At 50.3% G+C, this 21,733-nt stretch overlaps 1 protein-coding gene across 4 annotated transcripts in view; it reads left to right on the plus strand.

Moving 5' to 3' along the window:
- The window catches only part of XYLT1 (xylosyltransferase 1), a 296,901-nt gene that overhangs the window by 159,706 nt on the left and 115,462 nt on the right, over positions 1-21,733 (plus strand). For all 4 annotated transcript variants that reach the window (XM_032392163.1, XM_032392164.1, XM_032392165.1 and 1 more), the window contains one exon: positions 6,192-6,702. In XM_032392163.1, the coding sequence (XP_032248054.1) occupies positions 6,192-6,702 (511 nt within the window). The remainder of the gene's footprint in view (positions 1-6,191; positions 6,703-21,733) is intronic.

The raw sequence follows: 21,733 nt of genomic DNA on the forward strand, positions 1-21,733 counted from the left end.
GGGGGGGGGGGGGGGGGGGGGGGGGGGGGGGGGGGGGGGGTGGGTCCCCCCCTCTTTTTTTTTTTTTTTCTTCTTTTTTTTCTCCCCCCCCCCCCCCCCCCCCCCCCCCCCCCCCCGCTGTGTGTCCAGCACTGTGTTCTGTACTTCGTCAGTTCGGTTCCTGGGAGGTAGGTGCCCAGCCTCAGAGCCCCCGGTTGGTTGAGGAAGCTAAGACACAGAGAGATGAAATGATGTGTCCCGGGTCCAAGGGCTGCTGGAGATAATGATGAAAGGATGGGTCACGGAGAAGACGTGATGCCTCCGGGAGTGTCCATCTATTCCTCTATCCCCGGTCTCTTAGGGTCCATCAGATTATTTCCCAATGAGCTGGAATGGCAGAACTTTGTTAGTCAATCATATTGATTAATGCCTAATTCAGAGAATGTTTAGTAACATGCTTACAGGACCTGTCATTTTACAGAAGGGAAAATTGGACAATCTCCAAAGCAAGACAAGTACCCAGGTCTTCTCCCTCCTTGTCTAGTCTTCTTTTTACACACACACACACAAAAAAAAAAAAAAAAAGAAGAAGAAGAAATGTTTATCAGTGAGTGCATAATTTAAAAAAACACAGCCACCCACCTCCACCTCTCCAAACCAGGACCAAGGGACCCGGATTCAGTCGATGGGGTGAGGAGAGACTCCCCCTGAAATCTGAACGTTGGAGAACCAGGGAGGGGCAGAGGCAGACCTAGGTTTGTCTCCAAACAGCAGCCCGGGTCACGTACCCTGCTTCTCAGAGCCATATTGTGTTTCGCATATTTCTACCTGATTGAAATTGGCTCTAAATGTGCCCAAGGTTGAATGGGAATGGAGGACATTAGTGCATTTAATTATTTCTCTAGAATAAAAATGGATCCTAGCAGCAGCTTAGAGGTAAGGCAGCAGCAGAGCAATTAGAGTTTTGGAGCTCTCAAGCAAACATTTGAATGTACAATCATTGCAATAAGTACATTAAAATAAAATAAGTCAAAGAGTTGCATTTACATAAATAACTCAAGGTGAGAGTGTTGGATTGGTTAAGAATCAAGGGGACACAGCTAGTCGATCATAATGAGGAAATAATAACCAGCCTGTCCTCCAGGCAGAGGCCATCAGGGGCGGGATGGTTGAGACCCAGTGTTAATTGGTAGCAAACCTAATATGGGTCCAGTGGTTATTCTTCATCCTGCTTTGAGTGGCAGACACATTCTGGGGAAGTTTGACATGCATTCATCCTCACTAAAATACCCATGAGGTAAGTATTACCATTGTTCCCATTTTCCAGATGAGGTGACTGAGGTACAGGGGTGGGGGGGTTTGAGGCATTTCATTTCTAGCAGCATGACCTTAGTCAGGTCATTTAACTTCCCTGTGCCTTTGTTTCCTCACCTTAAATAGGACTACTGCTGCCTGCTTCCTTGGGTATTTGAGAGGATTAAGGACACAAGGCGTATGAAGGGCCAGAGTGGGGAGGGGGGAGTACGTGGGTGCTGAGGACATGATGGTTATCTTGCATGTATTTGCCTGGAAACCTCCCAAGGTTGGTTTTCATAGGGAAGGCAACCTGGATTGGGAATTCTGGGTCTTGATTCTCCAGAACGAGAAGAGCAGAGACCTAATTACCGTTGGTGTGCAGGTGAAGAGTTACCAGGAAGGTGAAGGGATATCTCATGTTCATCAAGGGATGGATGGATAAAGAAAATGTGGTATATGCAAAAAGTGGAATATTATTCAGCCTTGAAAAAAAGAAGGAAATCGTGCCATATGCAACAGCATGAATGGACCTGGAAGACCGTGTGCAAGATGAAATAAGTGAGTCACAGAAAGGCAAATACTGCATGAGCCCACTTCTGTGAGACAGCTAAATTGGTCCCACTCAGAGACTCTGTAAAACGGTGGTTGTCGGGCTGAGGGAGGAGGAAGTAGAGAATTGCTAATCCAGTGGCATAAAGTCTCAATGATACAAGATGAATACATTCTAGAGATGTTCTGTACAACGTCTCACCTGCAGGTAGCAATACAGCATCATGCAGCCAAAAATTTGTTAGGAGGGTAGATCTCATGTTAAGTGTTCTTGCCACAATAAAATAAAATTTACCAAAGAAAGAACAGGGGCGTCTGGGCGGCTCCGTCAGTTGAACGTCTGCCTTCAGCTCAGGTCATGATCTCAGGGTCCTGGAATTGAGCCCTGCATCGGCCTCCCTGCTCAGTGGGGAGTCAGCTTCTCCCTCTCCCTCTGCTCCTCTCCCCTGCTTGTGCGCACTTTCTCAAAGAAATAAAGAAAACAGAGTGGGGACACACTGAGGGAGAATTCATCAACTACTCTAGGAAACAAAGTTGACTCGGTGAGCCGGGGGGTTCCGGGCCTCTGAAAGATGTGTGGTTCTTGCTGACTGTGCGCCTCACTGACTTTTCTGGAAGCGGTCTAATGTCTGTGAACTCTTCATTCCAGAACACAAATCTTTCCCTTCCCTGTTACACTCGAATCTTTTGATTTCCCTTGGCAGCTGTGGAGCGTCTGGGGCCAGGCGGAAGGCCACGGGGCCACACTGAGCTAATCATCCCCATTGTGGGGGCCTCTCTGAGTAGACGACGCATATTAATCAAGAGTTATATTAGAATTGATGGTGGCCCCTGGTCCTGATATCACAGATTAACCAGAGGAATCGGCCGCTCTCTGATGGTCAGATTAGCTTCATTGATTGCAGTGTTTCCTGTGTCTGGTTTTGCTTGGAGATGTTCTGCCGGAAAGTGGTAAAGATCGTGAGCTTTTGAAATCGGTAGTTTAGGGAGGTTTTCTGCTCAGGTCCAGATTTGCGATCCCCCATTAATGAGGAAAGAGAGCAACCCAAGAATAATACTTAGGCTGTGTCTGATGAGAGAGGATGCAGATGACTGCAAGGACAGAGACTCTTCCTCTTACTCTGTGCCTTTGTGTTAACTCCTAGCTTAGGGATGGAATTTAAATTCATATTTTTGGACATTGGTACTCATCCAGCTGATTCTGTGTCAGAAGCCAAAAAACAAAGCAAAACGAGAAAACACCATCCAAAAATTGGCTCCTGTGTCTGAGGACAGCTAGGAGGCAGAAAGGTGATCAGGTGGGCTCCTGTATCAGTCAGGATGAGCTAGACTGTGCTGCAGTAACAAAGATCTCCACATGTCAGTGATGGAAAGCATAAGAGGTTTATTTCTGCCCCTCGGGAGTTGGTCTCTGCTCCGCGCTAGCCTCACTCAGGGATGCAGGACCTCGAGCGTCGGGAGTGTGGTTGGATGCTATGGAGGAAAGGGCAATGTGGCAAATTGTGCCTTGGTTCTGATCACTGGTCTTGGCCACAGCAAGTTGCTTGGCTGTGCCTAATTTGTGGGGTATGGGAAATACAGCCCTTTCACGTGCCTAGATGAAAAGAACTAAAATATTTGTCAAGAGCCTTATGGAAAACCAGCCCCCCCATATCCGCTTCCATCTCAACCTAGGTTAATACAAGCAAAGAGGGAGATACCCATCGCACCCCCCCCCTGCCAGTAGAGAAGGGATCGCTAAATGCTCCTCAGTTTACCTCTCAGCCAAATAGAAGAGGCAGTTTTAGAATCAGACAGGTACAAGTTCATCACGTCCCCCCAGATGACTTGGGGCTTTCCGAACATCCTCGAGCTTTCCCGCCTCTTTTGTGGATGGGAGGATAGTAGTATCTGCCTTGCAAGTTATTTTTGAAGCCTGAAGGAGATAGCACATGCCAGGGCTTAGTTTGGTCTGGCACCTGATGTGTGCTCAGGAATGTTAGAGCGACCAGCCTGGGCTTCTCTTTCTGTTAAAGGGCAAGGAGAATACCTCCTTATGGGGTCATTGCATCCAGCGAGTGATACCTGGGAGTCACTTAGTATATGGTGCCTGGCTCGTGGCTAGTGCTCAGAAAAGGCAGCTGAGAAGCTGCTTGGGATTCTTTAAGGGCCTCTGGACAGAAAGAAGGGGAAAGGTGAACATCAGGGGGGTTCAGTTAGGTGACAGGAGCAGGAACAGCACCCCACCAGGGGCGATTCTTTGCAAGGTGTGTGGGGAGGTAAGAAAGCCTGGAACCAGGTGTCAGAACTGACAGTTTCCCCTTCACAGACCAGGTTATAATATCTGCCCTGTGTGTCACCAGCCGCCATGCTGTGACCCAGTACTGACTCCCCTCTCCCTTCTTAGTATCTTTCCTCCTCTCTACCCCACTACCTCCTAGCTCCTACCGCCTAGAGCCCTTGGTGCCTTGTGGCCCTACTTACTGTCCCGCTTTCTGTGTGACTCCTTGCCACCCGATGGGCCACTGGCCAGACTTGAGATACGGAGGTAACATGGCTCTTCCAGATCCATGTAGCTGGGCAGGAGTTGTTGGGAAGGGAGCCAGATCTTGTGGTACAAAGCCAGGCGGTGGTGCTTACAGGGACAGAGGGATGGGGGTCAGAGGGGCTCTGTAGCTTCCTGGAAGTGGGTAGTGGACCTGGTCACCTAGGCTATGGGTCTGCAGCCCCATCCCAGCTTCACCGCCAACCAGCTGGGTTACCTCAGGCAAGTCGCGAATAGTCTGTTCCCTCACGTGCAAAATGAGCATGAGAGCAATGTCCAACTTACAGAGTGGCCGTGAGGAATTTTAAGAGTCAGTTTTCCATTCTTAAGGCCTCTCTACGTAGGAGAAAAGGGTGCTTAGTGCTCGGGAGATGGAGAAAGGGCAAGAAGGAGGCAGCCGATAATGGTTTCTTCTCCAGACCATTACGGGGCCAAATGGGGGCCCTGGGGACAGGGACAAGTAAACCAAGCCCAGGGGATGGGAACCAAGAAACTCCTACTCCTCGAGAGCTGGTGTCTGCACGCTTTTTCTTAAAGAGGTAAATAGAACTATTTAGGCAGGCCAGATGGAGAATATTGCCATGCTCATTCCTGCTATCATAGTGGGAAGGTAGCCACAGACAGCACATGAACAGGTGTGGCTGTTTTTCAATAAAACTTTATTTACAAAAGCAGATGATGCACAGGATTTGGGCCACGGGGGCCACCGCTGGCCGAGCTGCTAGAGTCCGAGCCCTGGGGCGTGCCGGCTGCCCTGTCCGCCCCTGCCTCTGCTGTTCCGTCCCACCGTCCTCTTCCCTAGGAACTGTTTCAGGCACATTTAAGACAACCAAAGGGGTGATCTTCCCTCAAATTGCTACTCATGGCCCTTGTGTTTCTATAGCAACGAGGGTAGATTTATGGAGCCAGTTAGCGTTCTCTGTGGCTTTAGAGGTCCCCTCTGGGGCTAGCTTTGGAACAGTGGATACTCTTTCAGGTTAAGGCGTTGGTAATGGGCTCTAAGCAGCAACAACATGTTTTGGAAACAATGCAGGGTATTAGTTGAATGGTACATTTGCTCTGAGCTCAAAACGGCCAGGGCCTACCTATGCATGGAGAAGCTGAGTTGAGGCCACCTGCCTTCCTGGAAAGATCCATACCATGCATTGTCTCCAGAATGACTCTTGGCCTTTCCCTTGACCCCCCCCCCCCCCCGGGTGACTTAGTCCGTTCTGCTCTAGGTACAAACATCAGGAGTCAAAGGACAAACACAAGAGTGTCACAAGCTTGCGTCCCCCCTGGGATTCATTGTAAAGATCATAATGCAAAGGATGCATTCCCCTCCAAAATAGCTCGGATGTCTCTCCCTCCATCTGATTTCTCTTACAGGCATAGATCTGTGAGCATGTCCTAAAGGCAATGGAATGTATGTCATATCCCACTGAATATTTTCTTCCCTTATAATTTTATTATGGCGTTTCCAGCCCTCAAATAAACCACCACAGCACTCTCTCCTAGAATTTAAACAGGAAACTGCAACAAAATGTCCATAATCCAATGGCAGAGACAATCAAGGAAACTTACTGAAAAGGAGGGTGTTGTTAGTAACAAAGCATCGAGAATCACAGAGCCTTTGAGAGTTTTCAAAGCCTTAATCTCTGGTTGGAACGTCTCATATTTCCAGATGAGGAAATTGAGGTCCAGAGAGAAAACTCTACTTTGAAGTTAAGCTTGTAAGCAAAGGTATGGCGTGAAACCGTGGTGCAGACCTCCAAACCTCTGTGCCCCACTCTGCAAGGGCCAACCTACTTAGCATGACCACTCAGTGATGTTTCTCTTCTGTGTTCCTTCCCATTTTCTCCAGGATGGCTACTTTTCTCACCGGCCGAAAGAGAAAGTGCGAACAGACAGCAACAATGAGAACTCGGTCCCCAAAGACTTTGAGAATGTGGACAACAGCAACTTCGCACCCAGGACTCAAAAGCAAAAGCACCAGCCTGAGTTGGCAAAGAAGGCCCCGAGTAGACAGAAAGAGCTTTTGAAAAGGAAGCTGGAGCAGGAGGAGAAGGGGAAGGGACATTCGTTCGCAGGCAAAGGTGCCACTGAGGTGCTGCCTCCTGGGGAGAAAGCCGCGGTGAACAGTAGCCGTGGGAAGGATGCCCCAAGACAGGCCCACACCAGGAAAAGCGGGGGCGGCTCCCCCGAGCTCAAGTACGACCAGCCCCCCAAGTGCGACATCTCGGGCAAAGAGGCCATCTCCGCCCTGTCCCGCTCCAAGTCCAAACACTGCCGCCAGGAGATCGGGGAGACCTACTGTCGCCACAAGCTCGGACTGCTGATGCCCAAGAAGGTGACACGATTCTGCCCCCTGGAAGGTGAGTCCCAGCCCCGGGTCCAGTTCTTCCTCCTGCCCAGTCCCATTCTGCTCCCATTCTCAACCTTCCGAGAATGACCGCCCTATTTTTCCAAACCCCCCCCCCCACCCCCGATCAATGCACAGATTTTTTTTTTCCGCTCTGGTACTGTCTGAATTCTGAAGTTGTGTGTAAGAAAACCTTTGCAAAATCAAATGGCCTTTTGTTCCAGCTTTAACCAGTTGCCTTGATGGCAACGGATAAAATACATGAAATCGGGGCTGGTGTGGAATCCGAGGTGACTGTATCAATAGGGTTCGTTTTTTCTCTCAGCAGAATATCGGGATTAAAATCGACAGATATTATTGTAATTGAATATGATTTGAAAGGTTTCTAATTGGTTGCATTGACTTCGGAGGCTCTAAAAAACGACCTTCCCATTTTTCCTCCATGGAAAATTCCTTCCTCCCTTCCATTCTTCCTTCCTTCCTCTCTCCTTCCCACCCTCTGTCTCTCCCCACTTCCTCCCTGTGCTGGAGACTCTTCTGTGGGCTGATGGCCAGTGACAAGTCACATCTCTTGCTCTGCGATGCAGAGACAGGTAAGAACTCTAAGCCCAGCGGAGGGGCCCTCCGAAGGTGGAGGGGACATTTGCTCGGGTGAGGTATTACTCGTGTATCTCTGCGTCTGACATCATGCCGTTGACTGGATTGTGTGCCTTTCTTGGTGGTGTTTTATCAGACAGTTACCAGGCGCTCGCTCCTCGTCAGACACTGCACATTCAATCGGCTCATCTCATCCACCGCCCTGTGAGGTCGGCCCTGTCGTCGTGAGCCTAAATTTTTTTTTTTTTTTTAAGATTTTGAGGATTTGGGTCAGGTAGAGAGTGGCCATGTGTGTGTAAGTGCTGTGGAAGGATGCACAGCAAGCCCCTCACGTGTTCCCCGTTGCACGGGGTGCAGACAACTTCAGCTTTTCACTCGCTGTTCATCTGTAGTTTTTGAGTTTGCGGCGGTGAACGTGTATCTGGACTATACTCTCTTTTAAATGGAAAGATGTAAAAAGGAAGGGTTCATTTCTCCCTTGCGTTTCAACCCTAGGCCAAGCTGTCTGTGGGGTTCACATTTATATTCTTGATGGGACTTGGCTGATGGAGTAGAGGAGTAAATGAGTGGAGGAAGAAGTTTCCAGAATCTTTTGTTAACCAGCACCTGGCTTGAAAGAGGAGTGTCGGAGGCCTGAGTTGAATGCCCTTCCATGAAAGTAATATTGGGCACTCATACTATACTGGGAGTCAACACGCTTTTCCTTCAGAGGACCAGAGAACAAATATTTGAGGCTTTGTGGGCCATCAAAAGGAGCCATGCACAATACATACACTGTGCACTTAGTTATGTTCCAATAAAACTCACTTGACTAAAGCAGGCAGTGGGCAGGATTTGGCCTGTGGGCCCTAGGTTGCTTACCCCTGCCAGATACCAATCCTGTGTAGCAATAAATACCACGCAGTGGGCGCCTTATAACACATCAAATTCTCACACCAGCCCTAGGAGATAGGTCTTTTATTAACCCATTACGTCGATGAGGACGTTGAGGCTAAGAGGTTTAGTACTTGGTTAGAAGTGCATGGCTAGTGGACAGAAGAGCTGATCTACCCAAGGGCCTGCATCCATACTCATGGCCTTCCCCTCCTCAAGAGGCAGAAGGTTTCCCTTGAGCTCCAACCATCAGACCTCAAGGAGATCCTGCAGCCTGTAGGCTGTATTTCTCCATCCTCAGTATCGTTGCAAGGAGAGGGGAGGGAGCGTGATGGGGAAACAAGAGGGCTGGTGTCACCCATGGAGGTCAGGGGCTCCTACGCTCCTCCCGGTCGTGCTGAGACCCCCCCCCCCCCAGCGTGGTTGTGCAACGTGAGTGTGCCCGACCTTTCCCCATAGACTCGCCCATGTCAGCCAAGATGGCACACCCTCCCGGGACCTCTGAGCTGGTTAATCAGATTGGCATTTAAGAGCCATTGCATACCCAGCCCAGCGCTGCTTTAATTTGCTGCACGACAGCCTCCCCTTTTGCAATAAATTTACTGTGAATAGACTAATTGCAAAATAACCCTAATTGGGTAGTTATCAATGAACAACTTCCCGTGGAACAAAACGGCTTACAATTAATAGCATTTAAGCCATAAACTATTCTTCTGCAGAAAGCTAAGATGTAATTACACCCCATACGGAGATTGTATTCCCTTTCTGGAAACCATGACACCCGGATTTCCCTCCGCTTAGGAGGGATTTGAGCTTCAGCCCCGTGGTCCTTTTCTTTCCCGCTAAATGAGGGAGGAGATGGGGGTGGGAGGGGAGGGAGATGTAACGTGTGTGTAAATATACACATGTGCGCGCACCCAGATGCACGTGCTGGCTTTGTCATCGTGCCGAACTCCACATCACCCAGACTTCAGCCAGTATGATGCCGGAAGCTGGATCCAATTAGGGGAACCGTTACCCATGGTGGGCGGTCTGAACCATCCAGAGGGAAGGAAATAGAGTTTGAGTGTTGACTTTCGTAAAGGGCTCCTGCTCTTCTCACTCACACCCATCCTTCCCCTCCCCTCAGCTGAGCACCACTCAAGGAAAAGGAAGAGTCTAGAACCCCAGGAATCGGGTTGCTCCCTATAGAGATGTTCCCTGCCTTTGTGACTTGCCTACTTCCCTCCACCTCCTGGAGAAAGCAGCTGGAAGGGTGACACATTTTCCCAAGGAAAGGAGGGCTCTGTGTACCCCCCACTGACAGCCACCAAGAGTGAGGCACATGGAGGGCACGGGGTGCTCTACCCCATCAGCTCTCAAGCCTGGCCTCCGAGAGGCTTATTTCTAATCCCCTGGTGGCCTCTTATTCCTCACAGGGCCCCTGTGCTCACTGCAGCCGCCAGACCACCCCCCGACCCCCCCCTTCCTCACCCAGGCAGCCCCGCCCCTACCCCACCCCCCACAATTGCCTGGGCCTCCTGTCCCTTCCTCGGGCTCCACGGTCAGACCTCCCATCACTGGACCTCCTAGTGTTTCACGGAGATGAAACCATGTCAGATGGGAGACCAAGGCTGGAAAATCTGAGCTGGAAAAAGGGTTTTCTCTAAGCACTGGGTTTTGAATCCTGGTTGTGACTTTACTAGGTGCGTGACCCTAACTTCCTAGTGCCTCAAGTTCCTCATCTGTGAAATGGACACAGATTCTCCTGCCTTTCCTCCTAGGATTGCTGGCCGCAGTGGGGGCATGAGTCTCAAATGCTTGGTGCGGAGGGGAGGTAGAATGCAGCGGATGTTTGGCTGTTGGCAATGGTAGTGGTGTAAACCAACGGGGCATGGAGAGGAGGAGCTCATGGAAGTCCTCCTCGATGGTGACTTCCTGCTGCCCGGCTGCATCTCTCTCGCTCCGTTCTTCAGACGTGACCCCCACCTGGCTCAGGCATTCTCTCACGCTCTTTCTAGCACCTCCGCTGTTCCCTGCACCCCCCCACTGCACCCCACCCTGTCTGGCCACCACCTCTCCCCACTCCAGATCTCAGCCTAAATGCCACCCCCTCGGGGAAGCCTTCCTGGACCACGTCTCCCCCAGAAGCCCTGGCCACAGGGATCACGCTGACCCCAGTGAAGGGCAGAGGTAGCTTTCCTGATGAATGCCTTCCTTGCTTGATAAAGACCGTTCGGCTTGTAACAGGCATTCTGGTGCCAGGTGCTAGTAATGCAACTTTTAATGCCTCGTTACAATGGGAACAATTAAATGTCAGGAAGCTCCGTCTAGCCTCCCTCCATCTTGAGTGAAAATGTCCCGAGAAAGGCCCCCCTGGCGCCCCCCATGCCTCCTGCAGTTCACCCTCTGCTGTGTTAGGTGGGGCCCGTGGACTCATGCTTGCAGTGGCCCGCACGTCTGCAGCCTGCCTTTTTAGGTGGAGAACGAGCAGGGGGCAAATGTGTGACGTTCCGGGGAAAGTGGTCAGCTGGGAGGTGGGACAGGCTGCCGCCTGGCCAGGAACTCGGTCCTGAGCAGCTGGGGGACATGGCGGGTCTCCGATGGGCGACAGGCACGGGGCTAGTTCCACTGAGTCCGCCGACCAGCTGCGGGGCTGCAAGCCTCTGCACGTGACTGGGGAAGCCGGCTCAAGTATTAGGGCTGAAGATGGACAGACTGGGGGTTTCTGATAGACAGGCAGCCGTTCCTGGATGTGACAATGGTCTTTACCCATCAGCCTTTGCAGGAGGCCAGAGGTTGTGGACACGTGGGCTTCTGGACAGAGGTAGCTGGCTGCCCGCTCCAGAGAAAGTGACAGATGGCACTGCCGGCTGCCGAAGGGCTGTCTCCCGTCCATCTCCGCGCCCTGGGGGCCGTGTGGTGACTCCACAGCATGAGTGCCTGGCTTCTAGAAAGCATGGCTGGCAGCCCGGCATGGAGGGACCGTGCAGGCGTGGTTGGCAACTCGGCCGGTCCGAGTGCCCTGGTGTGCGTGCCTCAGTTTCCCCACCTGTCAGCCGGAGACCCTGACTCCTCCCAGGCTTTCTGCTGATGAGGAAATGAGGGAGCAGCCGTGGAAAGCTAAAAAAGCACCACACTAATGGGGGCGGCGTGGCGAAGCCAAACTGATCCAGGCGCAGCTTGGCTGAGTGGCCGGTGCTGACTCGCTTTCCAAAAGGCCAGGTTTGCAGAGGACCCAGTCAGGCCCTTCCTGCTGAGCAAGACACAGAGACCAGTAGAGGGGAGAGATCGCAGCAGTGGTTCGCTGGGATTGGGCAAACCTGGTCCCAAAGCTGTTTCTTGGACTTCTCAGGGAGGGGAAAGGGACCGACCCCACTCACTGGTCACCCCATAGGCAGTGTCCAAAGCCAGGGCTCCGCACATGTTTTCTGTAAAGGGCCAGAGAGTAAATAGGAGGCTTTGTAGGCCGTATGGTCACTGTCAAAACTCCTCGATGCTGCCTGAAAGCGTCAGTATATAAATAAGTGACCAGCAAGGCAGTGTTCCAGTACAGCTTTGTTTAGGGTCACCAAAATATGAATTTCACATAATTCTCACGTGTCCTAAAGTGTTACTCTTTTGATTTTCTTTCAACTGTTTAAAAATGTAAAAACTCTTCTTAGCTTGAAGACCACACCAAAATAGGCAGCCAGGGGCTGGAGTTGGCTGACCGTTGTTCTAGGACGATGTAGCAGTGCACGAACGCGGAGAATGTCTTGCTCCGGTGTGCAGCTCGGGGCACCGAGTCCCTTGACATAAGATGGACGGTGCTTCTGGGAGGCGTGCAGCGGGATGGCTCTAGCTTCATGGAGCTTCTGCCCTAATAGGAGAGGCCAGAGATGACAAGTGAGCCAGTAGATCTGGAGCCCCCTGTCTTGTGTGATAAGAGCTGTGAAGACAACGCAGAGCAGGAGGACAGAGGAGGGAACAGTTTAGTTAGGTGACCACAGAGGCTTTCTGAGAAGCGAGGGAGGGCAGCACCACAGGGAAGAGAAGCAGTCCCAGCAAAGGGCCTGGCATATTCCAGAAGCAGCCAGGTCAGTGGGGCTAGAGCAGAGGGAGAAGGGGTCTGACCCAGCATATGTTCACATGCTGTTTCAGTGACATGGGAGCCACCGGAGGGACTGAACAGTTCTTTTTTTTAGTTTTTATTTTTTGAAGATTTTATTTATTTGAGAGAGAGGGAGAGCACAAGCAGGGGAAGGAGCAGAGGGAGAGGGAGAAGCAGACTCCCCGCTAAGCAGGGAGTCCGATGTGGGACTCGATCCCAGGACCCTGGGATCATGGCCTGAGCCAAAGGCAGACGCTTAACCAACTTAACTCTGAGATCCTGATTCAGTCAGCTGTTGGGATAAATGCTCAGTGAGATCTCCCCTCACACACCTTCAGAGAGCCATTATCCAAAACCAAACAAAAGACAGCAGGTGTCGGCGAGGATGTGGAGAAACTGGGACGTTTGTGCTCTGTCGGTGGGAATGCAAAATGGTGCAGGTACTCTGGAAAACCATATGGAGGTTTTTTGAAAATTTAAAAATAGAACTCCCGTGTGATTCAGTAATCTCACTTCTGATCTGATTTGGCCTTAAGAAAGGAGTTGAAACTGGGCAGTTGTGGAGGGGTTCTTCTTACAGGGGTCCCGGAGGCAGGATTGGACAGCAGGGAGCAGCTTTGGGATTGGCCAGTGGACCAGATGGTGGTGACCATCAGTTGGTGTTCTGGCCTCAAAGGTTTCTTTGAGGCCCACTAAGCACTCAAGCCTGATCTTTCAGCAAACATTGAGCTCCCAGTGTGTGCCAAGCAGCGGCGGCCAACAGCCCCTCAAGCCCTCCCCCCACCCCCCATGAAGCGGTGAGTCCCAACAGGCCCGTTCCACGTTGCCTTGTCCTCTCAAGCGCTGTGGTGTTCCTTTCCCCTCCCAGTCTTAGAATTCTAAAGAAAGAGAGCTGCCACCCACAAGGCTTTTTAGAAAGCTAAATATGTAGTTATGGGAAATATCATAAATGCCCCCTTCACCTGCCTCCCACCTCCTTCGCCACCCCCTCTGCTTCCCCCAGGAACATTCGGCTGACTGTACAGTCCGCCATTCACTTTAAAACTTGTCATTAGGGTGTGTTTGTTCCCTAACTGCCATGCCTGGAAGCAAAGCTGAAGGGTTTAGGTGTGGAAAGAGGCTGCCAAGAGCAGCCCCTGAAAAAGCCTGTTTGAGACGAGAGGACCGTGGTTAGATGAGTACTTTTTTTGCCCCCTTCCCGTGTGCTCACAATGACATGTACAGACTAGAGGGTGGGGAGCGCGTTTATATCCCGCCATTTGTGGACCACTGCTTAGAGCAGCTCGGCGGAGAGCCTGGGCTAATTGGTTTCCTTTTCATTGGAGGCGGGAGGGAGCCTGGGGAAAGCAGTGACATCCTGAGATTGTGGGCAGCAGGGCAGAGCCTGGACGTTGGGCCAGCGCTGGAGTTCCTAGATGCCCACCCGCCCCTTACAACAGCCCCTCCCTCCCACACTCAGCGCGTGGAGATGGGCGGGCCAGCCTTTGCCACCAGGACTGTTGCAGACAATGTGGGATTGCTAATCATTCAGGTTCCCCTTTTGATAAGTTGGAGCAGAGTCACGGAGTCTCCTAGCACCAGAGACGGCGCTAGACACGCAGGAAGTATCTGTTACTCGGTGTGAGCCGATGAACCTCGGATACTACATCTTCTTGCTTTCTTGCACCTCCGGGAGAATTTAGGAGAACCCCAGAATGCCCTTGGAAACGCATTCTGAATGGGAACATCATTCTTCCCCATAGCATCCATACATATATTTCATTTGCTTCGCTTGTTGAACAAATCTGTGTCGAAAAGCTGCCCCACACCAAGCATGAGCACTGGGATACAGTAAACAAGAGACAAGATCCTACCGTAGCTCATAGTCCTTGGGGGGAGGGCGGCGACAGGCCACGAACAGAAAGACACAGGATAGTGGCCATATGCGTGGAGAGGGGAGAAAGCAAGGGAGCTGGAGGGGCTGTCTCTAAATGACCTATAGAAAGCAATGGGCAAAAGGTAGTCGGAAATGGATGTGGTCTCATTGTGGAAGAACATGCTAAGAACATGAGCTACCCCCAAATAGGATGGTTTCTAGTTTTTGGATATACTGAGTTCATTCATTCATTCATTCATTGAGTGGTTATTCATCAAACATCCAGTGTCTGTGCTGGGCACTAGATTTGGGGGATGCATTTGGAAGGAAAAAGAGACAGAATCCCTGTCCTCATAGAGCCCGTAGTCTGTTAAAGTTGGGAGGGTAGATCCATGAATCCAATGATCACAAAAATAAACACAGAATTGCACCAGGGACCACTTCTGCAGAGACACCTGTTGGCATGTTAGTTGCACGGAGAGATGAAGGCTGGGAGGAATTAACTAGGGGAAAGGCAGGAAGGAGAACATTCCAGGCCTAGGGTGCATTGTGTGCAAAGACCCTGAGGCAGGAGAAGGTGTAGGGAAGTTAAGAACTGACATTACTGCCAAGGGAGCTCTGAGGATGACCAGCCAGATTTTAATTCCCAAAATGTCTGGGTGAGATGATTCGTGCCTTTTTACCTTGAGTGAGAAGAATGGAACCAGGGGCGCATTTCTCAGGAGCAAATTGAAGTCGCCCGAGAGCCAGGGGAAGATCAGCCCCAAAGACAGTCAAGGTTCTGAAAAACTAGGAGGTCAGGTCCCACATCCTCTCTCCGGAGAATTATGTTCCTTCTGCCTCTGGGGACTGATGCAAGTTCTCAGCCCCGGCCTGCGGTGGCACACTCTTGGGGGACCTCACCTCCTGTGGCACCCTTGTTTCTCCTGAATCCTCTGTGTCCCCAGAAGTGCTAGAGATCCCTGCAGGCCCTGTGCCCGAGGCTGTTTCATGATCACGAGCTCATCCAGCATTAGGGGAAGGATCTGAACCAGACTGGCCTTGGGAGGTTTGAAAGGTGACCCCCTCTACCAGTGCTTCAGCTATAAAACCCTCTGACGGGGCGCCTGGGTGGCTCAGATGGTTAAGCGTCTGCCTTTGGCTCAGGTCATGATCTCAGGGTCCTGGGATCGAGCCCCACATCGGGCTCCCTGCTTGGCGGGGAGCCTGCTTCTCCCTCTCCCTCTACTGTTCTCCCTGCTTGTGCTCTCTCGCTCTCTCTGTCAAATAAATAAATAAAATCTTTAAAATAAATAAATAAATAAATAAATAAATAAATAAAACCCTCTGACAAGGCACCAGCCCTCTGTCAGCCTCACTCCTTAGCTGTACAGTGGGTTGTTAGATGCCCCCCCCCGATTGCTGAGTGAAATACTGACTTTCAGATGAGCTATTCCCTCTCTTCAGCCAGCAGATACTTACTGAGTACCTGTTACAAATCAGCAGCATATTATTAGGGTTCTGGAAGCCTCCAGGGTGGGTGGGCGGGCAGGGGGGACCGGCTTCCACAGAAGGTCAGTTGATGATGCTTTTCTCAGCTTCTGTGAGTATCTTGCCTAGAAACCACCCCGGGGTGAGGCAGAGAGTAGCAATTCAGAGGATGACCTTCTGGCCTTGGGGAGCCCGTTCCTTCCTTTGGGTGTAGCTGGCTACGTGTCAGCCACCTGGGGTCCAGGAAGCGTAGACCTGGTGCAGAAAGAGAGAGCCCATGGCTTTTTGAGCGGCCCGTGGATGAAAGTTGTATCCAGACTAGTCCCTCCTTTTTACACAGACCAACAAAAACCAGCTGGCTTTTTCTCCTGTCTCAGAGTATGTGGCAGTTAAGGGTAAGGGGTTCCTTTAAATATCACTTTCTTCTGGAAATCCTCTGTAATTCCCTCCCCAGGCGCCACCTCCCCAAGTCTCCATGAGGTGCCCAGACCGTGTACCCCCCAGTCACCTTACCCACTCCCCGCGGGAGCACGGGCATGTTAGGCTGGAATCCTCTGTCGCCCCCACTTAGTCACGAGGCCTAGTCTCATCTGTGTGTGTCCCCCCCGCTCTCCAGCTCTTGCACAGAGCCTGGGGCGTGAGAGCTCCCATGTCTTAGGCACGTCCTGAGCACCAGGCACACAGCCAAGCCCTTTCCATGCATGATCTCCTCGAACCTTCCCCGCAGCCCCGGAGAAAAGTGGGCTCCCTGTCCGCACTTTACACAAGGGAAGACTGAGGTTGGAGAGGCCCAGTGGCTTGCCCAGTGTTGCACTTGCAAGCGGCAAACCCTGAACTCAAATTCCATTCTGCCTGACTTCAAAGCCCATGTTTTCACCTCTCTGCTATGCAGCGGCGTCTTTCGTACCTGTGCCATTGGAATGTGTCGAATGACTGATCCGGTTTCTCCAGAGATAAAGGGAAAGGCAGCGGAAATGTTAACACCTTTCTCTCCCTGTTCATTACTCTCCTTCCCTGCAACCAAAAAGAAGAGGGCACTGAGGTCTCTGTACAAGAATCTGTTCTTAAATAATAATGCTTAACCTTTACCTAGGGATTGCTAAATGCCAGGGACTATCCTAGGCTTTTTAGCCACATTAAATCATTTATTCTCCTTACAGCTCTGTAGTCCAGGACATTGGCGCACAGAGAGGGAGGAAACCTGCCTCGAATCCACATTCCCTCAGTGGCAGGGCCAGTCTCTGAGCTCAGAGACTTTTATTCAGTTCCAGAGGCAAAGGCTTACTTCAGCTGCCCTTTGGCTGAAGGAGGCTTGAGCAGTTTAACTTGCTCCCCGAGCTCCATCTGTCCATTGCAAAGAGGTCCTCACAGTCAGGTAATGCACCTGCTTCTGGCGGGGATTGCCCCCATCCAAGACCCTCGGGACTTGCCTGCGCAGACTTCCTGGGTGAAAAATAGCCAGCACCGGTCGCTTGCTCTTTCTCTGCCGGTTTCTGGTTGCCCATGGTCTATTTGTGTTAGTGTAAAAATGACAAAGCAATAATTTTTCATTGTATCCTTCAGTCACCCATGAGAGATTGGATTTAGGTCACAATTTATTACCCTGTGGAATTGAATCCAATTTTTAACACCATGTCAGCCATTCTGGTATTAGAGCCTTTTAATGGCTGTGAAATTTATACAGTGATAAAGTAATTTAAAACATATGTAGGAAGAGCATCAGGCAAATTGATGTGTATAGAACCCTGTGGTAAAAAGTGAATAGGAGATAAACACGGAAATGTGGTGATTGATTAGGGAGCGGTGCTGGCTTTGATAAACTCTTAACGGAGAAATTAGTAAACTAATTTATTCTTGGAAATTTTGAGGGTTTATGTTGCCCTAAATCAGAATGAAGGATAAGCCACAAAGTGCAAATTAATAGCTCCCCTCCGAGTGCGGCATGGTTAGAGCAAGAAACCTGTCTTGAGTAACTGGGAGGCTGCCAGGAGCCTGTCCCTCGTGGTGTTCCCAGTGGCTGGAGGAGTGAAGGATGGTCAGAAGACATGGCAACGGAAGGGAAAGCAGAATTTGGGGGGTTTTTTTGTTTAATTTTTAAAGCTTGCTCAAATAATGCAGAAAGTGTGCTCGTTATAATTTCTTTAATTATTCAAGTGGGACGGTATACATTCTCATTATTTCAAAAAGCAGAAAACATTGCAAATAAAGGGGAAATTGAACTTGACCAGGCCCTCTCTGAGGGGTAACTGCAGACGCATTTTTGTTTCCGTTGAGATCTTTAAAGATTTATTTATTTATTTATTTGAGAGAGAGAGAGAGAGAGCACAAGCAGGGGGAGCGGCAGAGGGTGAGAGAGAAGCAGGCTCCCCGCAGAGCAGGGAGCCCGATGTGAGACTCGATCCCGGGACCCTGCGATCATGACCTGAGCTGAAGGCAGATGCTTAACCGACTGAGCCACCCAGGCGCCCCTCGTTGAGATCTGTAAATTCAATAGATGCTGAAGTAGAGTTGGTTTTGTGCTGCGGGGGGAGGGCATAAATGATAAGAAACGAATGTGTCGATCTGGAAGTTGCAAAAATAAAGCATCTGATTTGGACTGGGAAGACTCAAAAAGTATATGAAACTGATGTGTAGTTCTGGAACTTTTTTTTTTTTTTAAAGATTTATTAATTTGGAAGGGAAAGAGGGCCAGTGGTGGGGGGGGGGGGGGGGGGAGAGGGAGAGAGGAACTGAAGCAGGGAGCCTGACCCAGGGCTCAATCTCACAACCCTGAGATCAGACCTGAGCCGACACCAAGAGTCAGATGCTCAAACCGACTGCGCCACCCACGCGCCCGTGGAACTTGTGTTTTAATTCGGATTGGTATCTACGTCTGAGACCTGTATCCCTGTCCGGAGAGAGAGACCTATGTAATTCCTTTTTTTTCCCCCACAGTGTGTTTATTTTCCTATTCCCTTTTATTGCCTGTATGATTCTTTGTAATGGCTGGCTGTTACTCTGGAGGGTAGCCGTGCCATAGTTTAGCTATTCCCCTATGAATGGACATTTACATTGACGTCAGATTTTTACTATATTGAAGGGATGTTTTCTCCGTTCTCCCCCAAAATGGTGCGTAATTAGTACCATTCCAGATGCACTGGAGAAAAGCAAATTTGCTGGTTAAGATGGATGCCTCAAGGACATTAGAGCTTAATTTTATTTTTTCATCATTATTATTTTTTTTAAAGATTTTATTTATTTATTTGACAGAGAGAGAGACAGTGAGAGAGGGAACACAAGCAGGGGGAGTGGGAGAGGGAGAAGCAGGCTTCCCGCTGAGCAGGGAGTCCGATCCCAGGACCCTGGGATCATGACCTGAGCTGAAGGCAGACACTTAACGACTGAGCCACCCAGACGCCCTAGAGCTGAATTTGAATTCTCTTGGGGCCCCGAGTTGAGACTGGCCCCTAGGAACACCCTGAGAAATGCAGCTGGTAGGTTGAAAGGCTGGTCTGCTTTAAATTTTGATAGATACCATCAAACTATCCTGCGAAAATGCTGTACTGGTTACAGTGGGGTGTTCTATCCTGTATTTGTCACGAACAGAATGTTAGAAGCTTCCAGAACATCTTCCTTCTCCTATAGGGATCTGTTTCCTTCCCAGGCGCCCTTGTCAGGTTTCAGAGTAGTAACAAGTCTAGTTCCTAAGCTTCTGAGACCCAGCAAGTCTTTTGCATCACGAAGGATAGTGGTCCACACACTTGAGCTCCTTAAAACACAGACTCCCAGGCCTGCCCCCAGAAATGCTGATGTAGTCGAGGCTGGCCCCCAGAAGTTGCCTTTCTAACAGCTGCTGCCGTTCTAGAACCAGACCTTGAGAAGCACTGACCTGGAGAACACCCCGTGCCCTCCAGTTCTGCCCTTTCTTCCAGGGCGTTGGTTCCAAAGGGGGATGAGCGTGCTCCTTCCCAGGGGACATTTGGCCATGTCTGCGGACATGGGTTGTTATAAATGACACAGCGATTCTGCTGGCATCTAGCGGGTAAAGACCAGGGTGCCGCCAAACATCCCACAATGCACAGAACAGGCCCCATCATAATTTTCCAGTCCCAATTGTCGCTAGTGTCTTGGTTGAGAAAAGCCAGGGCGATGTGTCTGAGACGGGGTCATCTGCCTCCCTCTGTGTGCCTTTATCTCCTCTGTCTGGCCAGTTCCCATGTAGCATGAGTGTGCCGTGTCCCCAGTCTCATTCTTGGGCATGGAACATGGCTACCCCACCCCTTTGTCTTTCTCAGCCCTGCTGATCCCTCTCCCCCTAAAGGTCCCTCTTCCCAGCCTGAAGAGCCAGTAACCATTAGACGCCACCTACCCATCTCCGACTGCTGCCGGGCCAGGTGTGATGTACGTGGAACTGTGCTCCATATTGAGAGCTTTCGTCCATCCACTTGGGTTTGAATTCTGGCTGGCCACTCGCCAGCTGGGTGACCTTGAGCAAGTCACGGCCCCTATCTTGTGTAATGTTTTTAATCTGTAAGGTAGGGACAATGATTGACATTCCAGTTTGCCCAGGACCATCCCCATTTCTGACTGTTGTCCCCCATATAATTACTAATAGCACTCTTTCTCGTCTCAAGAGTTTCCCAGCGTGGGTGACAAAAACTACATGGTCACCTTCACGATAATAATAGTTCTGACCTCGTACGGTTCTTGTGAGGACGGAATGAGATTATGTGAGGTGTTAGAATAGAGCCTGGTTCTGGAAAGTTCTCAGTATGAGTTAGCTCTTCTATTCTGGATAAATACCCCCCCCCAAAAAAAAAAATTGAAAGCAGACCTCCAGGAGATATTTGTACATCCATGTTCTTCTTAGCAGCATTATTCACAAGAGCCAAAAAGTGGAAGCAACTCAAGTATCCATCGATGGGAGAATAGAGATAAGCAAATGTGGTCTGTCCATACAATGGAATATTCTTCAGCCTTAAAAAGGAAGGGTGGTCTGGCACATGCTGTAACATGGGTGAACCTGGAGGACATTATGCTCAGTGACATAGGCCAATGACAGAAAGACAAATACTGTACGATTCCACTGAGTAGTCAGATGCATCGAGACTAGAATGGTGGTTGCCAGGTGAGGGAGAATGGGAGGTGTTTGTGTGATGGGTAGAGTTTGAGGTTTACGAGATTAAAAGAGTACAAGGCATCGGTTGCACAACAGTGTGAATGTGCTTAACACTGCTGAACTGTACACTTAAAAATGGTTAAGATGGTAAATTTTGTTAAATGTATTTTACCACAATTAAAAAAAAAAAAAGCTTAGCTCTGGCAAATAGGGATTGCATTCATGTGAACGTCACGCTAACCCCACCAAGGTGGGTTTTATTGCCCCATTTTATAGACGAGGATCCTAAGTCTAAGTGAGGCTGGATGATTCGTTCAAGGTCTACACACAGCCAAATTGCAGAGAGTGCAGGAGATGAGATTGTTTGCCTAAGTCAGCGTCCCACTGAAAGGGGTCTTGAGGCCTGGATAAGGTAGTTCACCTTTATCATAGGGTAGTTGGGAGCCATTGATAGTCATTGAGCAGGAACAGTGGCATGATCTGATTTATACTTTGTAATAGGGATTAGCAGACTTTCCATAAAAGGCCAGATTGTAAATATCTCGGGCTTTATAGGGCATATTAGGGTCTCTGTCTTACCCTACTCAGCTCAGGATGTAAACAATATGTAGATAAACGTGAATGGCTATGCTGTCATACATTATTTACCGACGGGCTGGATTTGACCCAAAGTTTGCTGACCCCTGCTTCAGAGTGAGCTTTCTGGCTGCTCTGGTGGGTTGGCAAAAGAACTGCAGAAGGCAAGATGGGAACCTGCCTCGTTGCCCACCACACCCCCATTTCCTAACCTGGAAGTTGGTTAATAGCCCCTCAAAGAAGCAGCAAGCCCCCTTGGGTGGCCCCTAGGTCCCAAGCCACATACAGCCTCTGCTCTCCCTACTCAGAGTGAAACTCCCAGGCAGGGGGACCCCCGACAAGGTGACCCAGAGGCCCAGAGAAGCCACAGCAACCAGGCCAGGCTTGAAGGAGCCGTGGTCCAGGCTCCTGATGCCGGCCTGACAGTGATGATTGTTTCCAGACTTGAGTAGCTTCACAGCCGGGGACCCAGAGAATCTGGAGGCGCTGTTGCCACTGCATTC

The sequence above is a fragment of the Phoca vitulina genome, unplaced genomic scaffold (assembly GCF_004348235.1).
Source record: "Phoca vitulina isolate PV1807 unplaced genomic scaffold, GSC_HSeal_1.0 scaffold66, whole genome shotgun sequence".
NCBI lineage: Eukaryota > Metazoa > Chordata > Mammalia > Carnivora > Phocidae > Phoca > Phoca vitulina.